Source organism: Crocodylus porosus, unplaced genomic scaffold (genome assembly GCF_001723895.1).
Source record: "Crocodylus porosus isolate Cpor-Errol unplaced genomic scaffold, CroPor_comp1, whole genome shotgun sequence".
Lineage (NCBI taxonomy): Eukaryota > Metazoa > Chordata > Crocodylia > Crocodylidae > Crocodylus > Crocodylus porosus.
In genome coordinates, this window is record NW_017728948.1 from 75,501,566 (window position 1) to 75,515,788 (window position 14,223).

Consider the following 14,223-nt stretch of genomic DNA (forward strand, 5'->3'; position numbering starts at 1 on the left):
GGGAGTGTGTAGTGCATGCATCTATTGATGATATGGAGCTTTTCAATCCCCCTCCCTGCTTCTTTATACTGTCTGCACCAAACTGATAGGCAAGCAAGCCAGCAGGGGGCTGATAACAGTGTTTATCACACCATCAGCAAAACAATAGCCTCTCTGACCTGTTGATTAGCTCCAAAAAGCCCTAAGCGGACACTGTTCTGTCTGCCTGCCCCAGTGAAATTGGAGACAAACACACAGACACCTCTCAACATTAGTTAGCATACCACATGCCTAGGGTCCATGGGGCTGGGGTCTATGCTGTGGGAGATGGAAGGGAGGGGGGTTCCTTGCTTGAGCAGCGAGCAGCAAGGGGGGTTGGGGCAGGGGGAAGCCAGGCAAACCCTGCTGTACCTGCAATCTCTGCCAGAGCTCTGGCTAGGGAGCAGGAGGGTGAGGCCAGCTCTGTTCTCTGGAGCACAGAGCACAGCCCAGACAGCATGCCGGGATGCTGGGAGTCTCTGGTTTAACTTAAACCAGGAAGGGGTCTGGGACAGACATTGCATAAAACAGTTTGACGCAAATCAGTTAAGTCTGATACTGCTTTCAACCAGGTTTATCTTAAACCAGTTTCAGCCATTTTTAAACTGGTTTAAATGCACTGAATGTATGTTTTGTTTCAGGTTTAAACCAGTTTTTGATCATTTAAACCATTTTATATGTAATGTCTGTCTGTAGCCTGAATGATCAGAATATTTTGAATGTGAGATTATGTGCTGTCACAGTAACTGAACATAGTTTGTTGGCTTGGTGCAATAATTAGATAGCAGATAGAATATCACTCTGTAAAATAGTGACTCTAGATTGACACTAGAGTGTCTTTCATCCTTTCTGTAATCAAACCTATTTTAGGCTGTGCTCTAAAACTGCTCTGGTTTTTAGAGACTCAGTCCAACCAGTACATTTAGATACAGTAATTAACCTGTGTTTTTCTAGAAGTGTGACCTTAACTAATTCTGACACTACTGATCAAAGGGAACTGCCACCAACGCCTTAAAAAAAAAACAACCCCAAAATTCAAGGTAATCTATTACTGGATTAAGTTCAACAGGAGGCTTGATACATATGGAATCCAAGGTCATGAGACTAGAGAACAGTCTGTTTCTCAGTGATGGTTGTGATGCAAGTTTGTGATTCACTATTTTCCAAACCCCCGGTTGTTCCTGAGAGCGATAAAAAGCTTCTCCTTGAGAATTTCTTTGTCTGAATATGGTGGAAGGAATAGGATTTGAAAGCAAGTTTGTGCTTGAGGAAAGTGATCTTCTGACAGAGCCCCATTGAAACAGAACTTTATCCTTATGCAGTTCATTCCCAGTATAGGGATCCGGTCACTTCCTGTAAGAAACACTGCAGAGCAGAACAGGATTAGATTTTTCTGGACATATTAAATTGTACTTTCAAATTACCTTTTAAAAATATAAATTTTAAGAATTAGTATTATAGATATACTACACATGATATTTATTATCATTGACAAAAAGACAGCATGTTTCATAGGAACCTATTGCTCATAATGCTTTTTTGAATGATATTCCAATTATTTATGGTGCATTGCACCAAACGCCTGGCTAGTAAGGCACACAGACAATGCCCTTATGAAATGCTTGCAACCCAAGGCCTCAGTCCTACAAACACTTACACCAGCAGTTGTCAACTTTTCAGAATAAGAGAACCCCTCCATAACTTTTCTGAAATGTGCCGGCATCCCCATTGTTGTGCTCAACTTATCTCAGTGGCTCTCCTACCTGCTTTTGAGTTTTCAGGGAACCTTAATCCAGGAGGAGCACCCACATGTGCCAGTCCTTCAGTCAGGCCGTGCACAAGATGCACAGGGCAGTTTTACCTGGCAGCAGTGTTAACCAGTTGAGAACCACCATTGTGCTCAACTTGCCTCAGTGGCTCTCAACCGGTTGCTACTGTTGCCAGGTAAAATTGCCCTGTGCATCTCATTCACAGCCTGACTAAAGGCCTGTGGCACATGGTTGCATTTGTCCTGATAATGCTAAAATCAGTCAGGAGAGCCAGCTTGTGCTATAGCCCTTCCCAATCTGACTCTGTACAGTGTCTCCCAGAAACAGAAGTTTATGAGACATGTCGAACTGTCCGTGCATTACCAGGAGTGTCGGGGAAAACACATGAACGACATGTGCCTCCAGAGGCTGGGGGGGCACGGTAACCATCCGAAGGCAGTGGCAGCGGCAGCAAGTGGCAACTGCCTGCAGGCACCGCTGGCAGTGTCAACAGCACTTCTCTCAGGGGATGCATCAGTAATCTCAGGGGATGCACATGCACCCTCATGCACCCCCTACATGTTGCCAATGGGGGAACAGCCTGAGAAGGGCTACAGCATAAACTGGCTCTCCTGCCTACTTTAGTTACAAGGGAACCCTAACACAGGACTGCAAGTGCACAGGGCAGCTTTACCTGTCTGTTGCTGCAGCCGTGACAGCATCTGCATCACAGCATCTAAAGGTCTTGTGGCATGCTGGGGTCAGTTAAGAACCACAGGTTTACACATATGCATTGTCTCAGTGATAGAAGGATACCAGAAGGACTATTCATGTGCATAAAGGGCTTGAGGCAAAGGGTATTGAAAGTAATGGCAGTATTTCATTCAGATATCATTTTTACTCTACAGTAATTTTGTTTTGTAGATCCCCAATTCTGTGCCAATGAAGAATGACTCATGATAGCTTATCATATTTTAAAAGATTTTCCATTGGCTGCATTTTAAGGAGAAACAAAATTATTGTTCATGGAAATGATACCCACAAAGAAAGCCCTTCTTCTCTTCTAGAAGTAGGTCGTGGAAAACCTCCCAAAACATTTTGATGGTGGGATGTGATGGAGTGTATATTCCATGATACTCTGCATTCTTCAAAGTTGATCAAATTATGAGAGAGAGAGAGAGAGAGAGAGAGCGCTTTATTCTAAAGAAATGAAACTGGGTGGATAAAGGTTTCCCTTGCTTTATGCTGTACATGCATTCCTGGAAAACGGCACATAACTCAAATTCACATATAGGGAACCCACTTTACAATGCAACAAATAAGGATACGTTCTAAGACATTGACTATACTGACCCCCAAGCCCATTTCTACCACTTTTACGAGACAGTTTTGGTACTCACCAACAGCACAGGGCACTATCATAATGGGAAAGGCAACTACAGACAACATGTTGCAGACAATGAGTGAGGAGCACAGATCCACACAGGAGACTATATTTCGGTGTACACATCACTCCCCCAATGCAATGCACTAAGCAGCTGACTGTGGACTTCCACCACACCAATTGCATAAGAGTGAATTTACCTCTCATATAACAAATCTTTGGTATAAAAAGGGTCATCGCATAAGAGTGAATTTGCACATACAGAACCTGCATAAAGTGAGGGAAACCTGTAAATCAACTTAATATAGAAGAATATTCTCCCACTTCTCCCCTCAAACCTCTTCAAACTTGTTCCAGTCATAATTTGTGTTTCCAATGGTCACCTCCATCAGTTCTTCAGGATGAAAGAATCTAACTATATCTTTGTCCAGGACTTTGTAAAATCCTCTCTTGAACTCCTCATACACCACTTCCACTGACTTGTTGAAGATGTAATCAATGTACTTATTGATAAAGTCCCTCCTTTACAGACATGAAGAGAAATTTTGGTTAGCTTATACATGAGTTTGTTGAACACACAGGTCAGCAAATACATCCATCTTGCTCACAGAAATGTACTAGAAACAAAATAAAACAAAAATAGTTTTAAAAAGGTATTTTTTTCTCCTTCCGAGAACGAGAATTATATTCCTCTAAGAAAAAGGTGAAAAAGAAGATTGTCACTTAATGGTAAAGTTCACAGTCATAAAACTCTTATAAGAAAAATGCTTTTCCTGGTCCTCTGTATTCCTGGCCAGGAAGTCTGATCCTAATCAAACTGATTGTTTACTAGCGTTAGTAGTCTCACTGAAGCCAGGACAGTCCAACTCCTCATAGCAGGAATGTAACAACCCCCCCAGGTTTTTCTTTTTTTTTTTTTAACTTAAAAATACATTCCCTCCCCTTCTCCAACCATTTCTGACTTACTCTCTGCCCTCTCTATCCCTTATAAGTAATTATAAGTAGTCATAGGTAAATAGTCATAGGTAAGCTAAGTTCTATTGTTGTAATTACCCTTTTCTATATTGTAAATAGTGTTCTGTTATGTTTGCATTGATTTTTACTGTTTTATTTTGTATTATATTGTATTCCTATCATTTTTGCATCAATTTTTATTGTTTCATAGTAATATTGTATGATTTAGGCCTGTGTCTGTAAAGTTAACCAAGGGAATGTCAAGTTTCCATTTTGTAATGTCAAGCCTCCATCTTGTGTCCCCTGCCCGGGCATACCTTATTGTACAGTATCTTGCAACTGTGACTCATACCTACCTCTCCTATGTACATTGGTTCCTGAATGAACAAGGGCACTTGAGACATAATGGTAGCAGGCCTCTACTGAATGACCAGTAATGACATAATGGTAGCAGGCCTCTACTGAATGACCAGTAATGACAGAACCATCAACTGAATGACCAGACCATTGCTTTGCATTGACTCACCCATGAACCACAGACCTTACCCCGGAACAGAGACAAAACTGAGCATTTAAAAGATAAAGAACCTACAGGAACCCAACATTTGGAAGACAGAGACCCTACTGAAACCAGCAACCCTACCATTGTATCCCACCAGACAATGAGGACACCTGGATCTGCACGTATGCATCACAGCAGGACTGGCAGGTCCTTCCCATAGGAGACACAGGTAGCCCGCCCCTATAAAAGGCGTGATAGAGTGTGATCTCCTTGGGACGCCCTCTCCATCTGGACTAGCACTACGCTACATCACCTATCCACCCAGAGGCCCTGCTGGTAACCTCTCTCTGGACAACACATTGTTGGAGAAGACCCTGACTGGCCATCGAGGGTCAACTCACAGCCTAGGACAGGTAGCTATCACCTACCTTCTTTCCCCAAGCAAAGGACCTGAACTCTGTCCCTACATACCTTGACTTCAATCCTTCTACCAAGTCTTTTCCTCTCCTGCTGTCTGTGTCTGTACTAATAATTTTGCACTCTGTGTAGTGCATTGCCTGTTTAATAAAAACTGATATTTTTGGAACCCCAGTTGGATTTGTCTTTGCCTCACTCTAATCTCTGATCCCTGTCCCTCTGACCCTTGTCCAGTATCTCTCTCTTCCTGGCTTCTATGCCAGCTTTTACTCCACCACCCCTTACCTCCAGCTCCGCTGCTTTTCCTCACTGCAGCCCCAGCTTTTTCACTCACCTCCACCCGGGGCCCCAGTTAACTCCAAGTAACCCCCGAGCCCAAGTTACCCCAAACGCCCCTACTGTTAACACACAGCCACAGAAGTGCATGTTTGTGTATGTGCATGTGTGTATGAATCCATGCAGTGTTTGTGTAGTTTTGTGTGCATGTATATAATTTTGTATCGTGCCCTCCTGTCTAACACCGCATTATTGAGATCCCAAGTGTTGATCTGGCATGTGTCAAGTCAACAGGAAGAGCTACATTACATATTCCCAAGAATTTGTAACAAAAGGGAAAAAATTATATTCAGAATTATTGCTTCACTAGGAGGGAGAAGGAAATAGAGGATAAACAAGTGTCCTGAGATTTCTGAATTCTAGAAGGAGGGACCCAATATTTTGCAATTTCACAAACTTGCTGGAAAAAAATGTTAGCACATCTCTCAGACATGTGCACAAAGATGAGCTGTTTCCAACAGGCTTGTCTGGGTGGTAGGTTAAGGGTTCATACATTTTTGCTCTGAGTTCTTCAGTGAATGAAAAGGAGACAGGGACTGAAGCTGAACATAAGTACAAAGGAGACACATAACCACACCAGGACTTAAATATACAGAAGACAGTGTTATGGGCAGAGTTGACAGATTTCTATGCAAATTCATAAATCTGTGGTTTATATTGCATCTGCCCACCCACATTTTTCACTGTCAACTAAGCTCTCAGAGTTTACCTATTTCCAATTCCCACATATGTACTAGGAACTGGACTGCCTAAAAGAGAATCCTAACATGAAAAGCAGCAGTATCGCTCTCACTCTGAGGCAGGGATGGGCATAATATGACCCATGCACCAAATCTGGCCCACCAAGGGACTTTGTCTGGCCCATGTCTGGTTGCTTGGTCCCACCTGACTTAGGCAGACAGTCCTACCATCCCTGGGTATGCAGCAGGCCTAGGATAGCATGGCAGCTGGACTCACTTCCCAGCAGCAGCAGATCCTTCCAGCTGCCACCACCGCCAGATCTGGCCCTACTGCCTGGGCACCCTGGCCTTTCCACCCCACACCCACCACTGGGGGGCAGCTGACAGAGCAAGCAGGTGGGTGGGTGGATGGGATGGGGCCACAGCTGGGTGGGGAGCGGTGTCTGGGAGCCAGGATAACAAGGCAGTGACAGTGCGAGGCTGGGGCCCAGGGCAGAGCCACGATCCACTGCCTGCATGTTCCTGTGATGGGCGTCAGTTCTGTGGGCAGGGGCATGCAGGAAGCAAATCCCAATCCCAGCCCTGACCCTGTCCACCGGTTCTAATCTCAGATGCTGCTCCCTGCCCACCCACAGCCCCACCCCAACCACCCAGCCAAGTGCAGAGCAGAGCCATTAAGGGAGTTTTGGTGAGCTGGTGCTAGGGGAAAGGGTATTGACTGGCCTGCAAAAGTTCACCAAAACTCCCTAAGTGGCCCTTGGCTGCTTTGAGGCCTGGTTGCAAAAGACTCACTAGCTAGAATTTTTTAAAAGATCAGTATCACAATACTTGTTTTTACTGGTCACAGCAATGGAACTGCCATTCGGAATCAGGTCTATGTCCTTGTTGTCCCATGATATCTGAAACCATAAAAATAGCTTTATGAAAAAGTATTCAAGGCAAGAAGCACAGTAATCTTCTTCCTGATAAGCAGTTCCCTATTAAATCATTCAGTGTGATTATGTGGTATGTGTTTACAGAAACCTTCAAAACTACATGACAGCAGCAAGAGAAAGATGGGTGCAAATGTGACAATGATTTCCATAGCTGCTGGAAATTACTGTTGTAAGAATGTACACAGAGACCAAGAGTACAAGAATGTACTCTTCTATATATTTGCAGAAATGCTCGTTTTCTTTAATGCCTAGAAACACACAATTTATGTCCTTGAGTTTTTGCTTGTGTCATCTTTATTTTTAGCCCCAATTTTGTGTGTGTGTGTGTGTGTATATATGTCTCACACACACGCACCCCCCTCCCCGCAGAGTTTTCTCTCATTGACCAAAAAGATATAAACAGGCAACATTTAGAATCTCTGAAGTCCATGGAATTGCAACTGCTTATAATAGGTTCAGACTTGGACAACTGAGTGGAACAGAATCATTCATACAGTTACAGGCTAAGGTAATTACAATGAAATCCAATGGTTGTTTGCTCCTAGAGGCTTCACATTTTTCAAAGGGCTTTCATTTTGAAAGAGCAGAAAGCAGGAAAAACTATTAGTGTATATTAGGGCCTTCTTACACAGTAATTTTAGGTGGCTTCTGTAGCTCTTAAGCTCTTCATTGGCTGTACGTTAACCCCCTTAAGGGATTTAAAGCACTAGGTATTCAGCTTAAAATAATGCCACTCCAAGGCAGAATTATCTCTAGTCTACCTAATTTTGTTCCTGTTCCGTTAAGGTGTGGCCACGCTCCACAGCTATTCCACCCAAGTTGAAGTCATCCAACATCCCAGCATGCAGTGACCCCTCCCAAATCAGGGCAGTGATGCCGGGGGGCCATTGGGGCTGGGCATCGTGCTTTTGTGCCACTGCTCCCACTGGGCAAAGCCAGTGCTGCAGCCTTGGAGTGCCCAGAGGCCTCAGTGCCTTCTGGACTGGCTTGTGGTTCTGAATGCCTGGGGTGGACTTGGTCCATGGTACCTGGGGAGGGCAGCAGGCTGGTACTGGCCCCTCCTACTGAGCCATGGTTGAACCTGCTCCTAGTCCTGTGCTCTGCTGCAGCATGCCCCCACCCAGTACCTGTGCCTCCATCACCTGCACACATGCCCAGGTGGGGCCAGGCAACTGGAGCAGGGTGGAGCTTGATGGCTGCAGTGCAACAGCCCAAGACCAGTTCCCTCTGACCCTGTGCTTCACCAGGCTGTGTAGGGTGCAGTCATTGGCTTGCCCTGGTTGGGTCACCTAGCAGCAGCTGCAATTAGTAAATCTGAAGCCCCTGAACCCCCATAGCTGCTGGGTGGCTCCAGGAGCAGAACCTGGGGCCTGGTGCTGCCCTTCCAGGCTTGGACTGCACAGAGCAGCTGGGGAGGCTGTGCTGCTCACAACCGTGTCCCAAGTCTGGCAGGGGCAGGAAGTTCCATCTCTGTACCCCAGAAAATATGCAAATAAGCCCTCTTCTTGTTTACCTTATATTGCTCATCATAGCTGCCATTGAGAGTGAGAACTGGGTCTCTCTCACACCACCACAGCAACAGCACCAGGAAGGGAAGAAAGGAAGGGGCCTCTTCCCCTGCTGAAGCCCAGCTCCTGCAGGAGAGAGGGGCCCAGTCCTTTTGCTTAGGGCCCCCAAAATTCTTAATTCACCTCTAGGTACACGGAAGGGACTTCCTACCCCTGCCAGGCTTGGGAAGCTGCTATGAATGGTGAAGCCTCCCTGCCTGCTCTGTGCAGCCTCAGCCCAGGTGGTTGGTACTGAGCCCCACGCTCCATGCTCAGAGCTGCCCAGCTGCTATGGGGGTTTAAAGGGCTTCAAGCGCCTACAAACCTTAGCTGCTATCAGGCAAGGCAGGAGGAGAGAGCTAGTGGCTGGACCCTGTACAGTCCGACAGAACATGGGCTAGTGGGAAGTGGTCTCAGGCTACTGCACTGCAGCTATCAATCTCTACCCTGCTCCATTCATCTGGCTCCACTGGCACGTGTCCAGCATGGCTGTGCGAAACGGCACTGTTCCGTTCGAACTTCAGTTTCAAGGTCTGGCTGGAACACTGTTTTATATCCAATTTCATTTTGAGTCAAAATAGCCTCGCTGTTTTGCTTCATCGAAACAGTGAGGCTGTTTTGATGCTGTTTCAGTGTTTTGCCTGACCACGATCAGGCTGGAGAAATTCAGCCCAGCTGGGTTGACTTCCTTTCCCGAGCCTGATCTTAGTGCTGGGGATGGCAAGTTAGCCCAGTAAGGCTGACTCTCCATCCCCTGGCAGATCTAGCGCTGGGGATGAGAAGTCATCCCAGCTCGGCTGACTCCCTGTCCCCCGCCCAATCTAGCGCTTCCCATCAGACTTCCCAACCCCAGTGCTATAATTGAAACATTTCAACTAGCTTCATTTTGTTTCGAGGCTGTTTTGAAGCCTTTTGGTTCGTTCTGATTTTGCTGTTTCAACCTCAAAATAAGTTGAAACAGTGTTGAAATGAAATGGATAGCAAAATTTTGCACAGCCCTAGTATCCAGGTCCTGGGGGCCTGATCCTTTTTTTCTCTGGAGTTCACCCCGCTATGCTACCACCGGCTGGGCTTTGGGCTGAATGTGCACCACCTGAGCTTGGAGGGGCTTGATCCTTTTCAGAGCTCAGGTGGCGCCCAGCTGGCCATCATGCCAGGAAGGGGCAGCGCATGTGGGCAGGCCGTGAAGAAAAAAAGGATCAGGCCCCTCGGAGCTCAAGCCATGAGCTGGTTCTGCCCCTAACTCCTAGTCCAGTCCCTACTGACTGAGCCTCCAATGGCAAGTCACAGCTGTGAAGGTGAAGGACAGTCACAGCTTTTTTTGTCTTAAGGTGTGACTGCTTCACTAAGCTGAACAATACTAAACTGATTAATATTTGTTTGGTTTACAGCATAAGGTATAACAAGGCCTTTAGTGTTGCAGGAGTTCCCACAGCCTAGTCACGGCCCAGGACCCTTTAAATGAGAGGCTATGTACAAAGAGAAAAAGGTCTCCCAAAAGGGCTTGACAAAAACAAGTGACCTTCAGTTCTTACTGGCTCTGGAGCCACCTGAGCTATAACGGTTAATCAGAGAGCCAAAACATGATACCCTTATGTGATCTGTTAATTTGGACACTCCTGTTTCAAATTAAAAAACTACAAATCAATGGCCAGGCATTACTAATGCACTGTTTTATCAAACATCTGCATTACATTGCAAAAATACACAATTACTCTAAAAAACGACATACCCAATGCACAGGGCAAAAAACTCCTTCTGATAATATTTCAAAAAGCCCCTAGGGATAAACTGAAAAGCTACAGTCTAAGTATCACTGTTTGTATTCCCACAGCATACAATTTGGGTATTAACCTAGTTCGATAGCACGTTGGGGAAATACATGAATAAGCAATGAAAGCAATTTAATAAAAAGCTCCTCAAAACTAGTCCAGTAATAGAAAAAGGACCCAGCCCCAGTATGAGAGTTAGCAATACTTCAGTCCATTGTGGGAAGTAAAGAATATTTCCAAAAGTACTGATAACTGTAAGTACTTTTGTATATAGTAAATTAAATGGACATGCATCATGATAGTTTCCAGCAGTACTCACGCAAAAATTTAGCTGAAGATTTTCTTCAATATCATCATGTTCATCATCTAGAATTGCCTGCATACTCCTAAAACAAACAAAATACGTTTACAAATTGTTAGATTACAGATCACACAACAAATTATCCTGCATCTGGAGAAGTGAAATTTCAAACATTTATTACTGATTGCGACTATGAACTGCCATCATTCAAATATGACACTGTTCAAAATTATTTACTGCATAAAGCTTGCCACAGTTACCTGACTTAAACAGCCTTTGAAAGTAAGAGTACTTCTAACTGCAGAAACCAAACTTTGTGAAGTGCATATTCAAAAGGTAGACTTCATACCTGGTCAGGGAGAAAGGCCACCAAAACTTTTAGAAAACCTACACCTGCTTTCTTGCTCTATTCCATTTATTGCATTTTCCCAGCTTTATGTCCTGAGTTCTGTTTTTCCTACCAGTCTCTGTTTTCTCCATAACTTCAGCTCAAGCTAAGAATTTTTGTTTTGTTAATATTTATCCAGCAAAAACCTGCATCTCAAGTATGTTTTTCCCCCAGAATATCTAGTATTTATTTCTTAGCAGCCAAAAGGAATTCCACAATATAAAATACACGTGCTTATATACATGTTGCTATTGTTCACATCAATTATTAGTAAAAGTAATTTGTCCATTCTTCATGTCTTAACAATGAACCTTGACAATCTCTAGGTTTTGATGACAATATAAGCGATTCAGCCTTTGCACTATTAGTTACACTGATAGACTCCCAATAGTGAAACGCATGTAATATATTTCAGGATTGCTTTTCGCTGTATTCTCCTCTTCCTCTCCAAATAGACAGCACAGTGTACAAGATAGAATTTACAGTAGGATGTACTACTCCAGACATATAACTGAAGGTACTATATCTCCCTAAACAGTGGGTTGATACATATTCATAAAAGCACCTCCTCCAGTTACAAGCCATGTTCTCAATCCACAAGTCCAAAACTACTCTCACAGAGATATTGGATCATAGATCAGAACTAAGCAGACATCATTGACTAAAGTGTGAGTTCTATTATATTCCCTGCTGCAATCTTCAGTTTGACTATTTCACAGACAATTGAAATAACAGCCCCCTGCATATAAAACTCCACTTGATCCAAGCTGCAATCTACTCTCCTGTAAAACAAATAGGGGCTCCTAAAAAAATTTTTCCAGTGTGGGCGTCAGGTTGGCAGACTGTATGACAAAAACCAAGCACTGAAAAAGCATAAAAACAAACATCAGCTGCACCAGTGCTTCCAGCTATTTATGTTCTTGTATGGTTCTGTTTCCAGTTTAATCAATGCATCAATTAATCCACTCAACCACTCTTCAGGGAAATAGTGCCCACAGAGAATAGGGGCACAGAGAACTTAAGTAACTTCCCCAATCAGCAGAGCTGAAAAATGAATCCTATCTCAAGGCCCACTTCACTGCACACCATCCTGCCTCAATTTTATATAAACATATAGTAAATATGAACAAGCTTTCATGCCTACTGATACATGTGGGAAATGCACACAACCCCTTACACAGCTAACCAAAACCAAAGCCAAAATAACTTACTTCCCTATAACAGCACTCAGCTCCTTCAAATCTTCCAAGGACGGCTTCACATCCAAAAGTTTCTTAAAAACAGCGAGTGGAAAAGGGATATAGGCAATGACACCATTGAAGAGAGCTAGCCCACACAGGATCCCAAAAAGATAATACTTTTTCTTCTCTATTGAAGGCTGAAAAAAAAAAAAAATCCCAAAACTTTGCACCTTTAAAACATCTATTCCAACTTATTAAAAGATCATTGTGGAAAAGAAAACAGGCAAACCAGATCTGAGAAACTCTGAAAACAAACATACTGAAAACAAACATACAAGGAGGAAACCTTTTAGTTCATTTCTAAGCATCAAAAATGTTAGTGGCCAGGTTAAACGGAGCTAGAAAAGGTCAAAGGTAAAATATATAACACTTTTTACCATGCCTTTCTAAAATGATCCTTCCAGTAGAAGAGAAATATCCAATACAAGAGGTAAAACTGTTCAAAAGAAACTTTGCCAAGATAGAGTGGTGCTCTCTAAGGCCCCTGCCACATGATACACATATTACAATAAATTTAAACTGGTCACACACGCAAATTAAGACCCCCCAAAAGTACCAATTAATTATCATGCAATTAACTAGTAAATCATGCAATAAATATAGCCTGGCCATGTGCAAAGTAATTATCATGACATAAAAATCTCTACCCTGCTATAAAAAAATACTTAATTTATTTTCCCTAAACTATTACTTTATGGGTATTCTCTTATTTTGTCCCCTCCTTTTGATCTTCTTTCAGAGGTGAACAATCTCAGTCTTTTCAATCTCCTTTTATGCAAGTTTTGCACACCTCTGCTCATTGTCATTGTTCTCCTTTGAATCCCCTCAAATCCTACACACAAACAAACATCCAGCTGGTGCAGACTCACTCCTTTGGAAATTTCCACTGCTTTCCAGCAAGCTTCCTAGCAACCTCTGTGCAAAAGACAAGAAAGTCTGGAATCAAAGTTCACATGCCCTTGGCCTCTTGGGCCAAAACAGTTTGAGCTGATGCTGACTTACACTGGTAGGAAACCACATGGGGGACGTGGTCTCACAATACATGAACAGTCCATAGTCCGGATGAACCATTTCCTCAAACAAGGTAAGGAAGAATTCTATTGTCACTCCTCCTGCATCGAGGCCAATCTCTCCTTTAAAGGCCACCTGCAATGATACAGACAGACCGATGTTCCCCTTGGCTACTGTTTTGAAGATATTAACGGACAAGGATTCCCAAAGAACTGGAAAAATAACACTCATCTCTCCACGTGAAGACAAACTGCCTGCTTAGCTCATGGGTTTGTAACAGTCAGACCTTTTGCAGACCAGAAAACGGGAACCGGGATGATTTAGGAGGTCTTCATCATCCCTGATCTTTCAAACTGCCACTTATACCTCTCAACTTCTAAAGTGATACTGGTGACAAATTTCTATAGTCAAATGTATTACGCCTGCTAAGAGGCTGAAAGCCCAACTTCCATATTGCTCCCTGTACTCTCAAGACAACCAGAACTACCATTCAGATTCACCTTGTGTCTGCAGTCCCAAGCAACAGCCAGGCCACACCAGATTAACCTAAATTCCAATGAAGGACCACAAGGTCTGGTTCCACAGTAACTCAGGGCTAGGCAACGTTAGCACATGGAGTAAATGTTCCCTATATGAGTGATGCACACTTGAAGTCACTAAACTTGTGGCATTAGTCTTTGCTTATGAGGGTCATAGAATTAAAGTCTTGAAAGCCTCATGGAGATTTCAGAAGCAGTCTATCCAATTTATAATTTAGAACCACATTAATGTGTTGTGATCTGCGCCTGCCCCACTAGGCAGGTGTTGTCAGATGTATTATAGCTAGAACCGCTCAGAAAATATTTTCATAGATTTCAAAAGATTTCACAGACATTAGGGCTGAAAGGGACCTCAGAAGATCATCAAGTCCAGCCCCTTGCCCAAAGGGCAGGAAGTCAGCTGGGGTCATAGGATCCCAGCAAGATAAGCATCCAATTTACTCTTGAAGG

General features: G+C 43.7%; 1 protein-coding gene across 8 annotated transcripts in view; it reads right to left on the bottom strand.

The window, feature by feature from the left end:
• Nucleotides 1-640: 640 nt before the first annotated feature.
• The window catches only part of LOC109321966 (probable E3 ubiquitin-protein ligase HERC6), a 47,274-nt gene continuing 33,691 nt past the window's right edge, over nucleotides 641-14,223 (bottom strand). For 6 of the 8 annotated variants that reach the window (XM_019552712.1, XM_019552708.1, XM_019552711.1 and 3 more), the window contains 7 exons: nucleotides 13,226-13,369; nucleotides 12,194-12,360; nucleotides 10,586-10,679; nucleotides 6,868-6,938; nucleotides 3,489-3,672; nucleotides 2,809-2,911; nucleotides 641-1,383 (listed from right to left, as the gene is read on the bottom strand). In XM_019552712.1, the coding sequence (XP_019408257.1) occupies nucleotides 1,175-1,383; nucleotides 2,809-2,911; nucleotides 3,489-3,672; nucleotides 6,868-6,938; nucleotides 10,586-10,679; nucleotides 12,194-12,360; nucleotides 13,226-13,369 (972 nt within the window). In that variant the 3' untranslated portion in view covers nucleotides 641-1,174. Of the gene's footprint in view, nucleotides 1,384-2,808; nucleotides 2,912-3,488; nucleotides 3,673-6,650; nucleotides 6,939-10,585; nucleotides 10,680-12,193; nucleotides 12,361-13,225; nucleotides 13,370-14,223 lie in introns of those variants that run through there. The other 2 variants (XM_019552707.1, XM_019552714.1) reach the window with 2 other exon arrangements.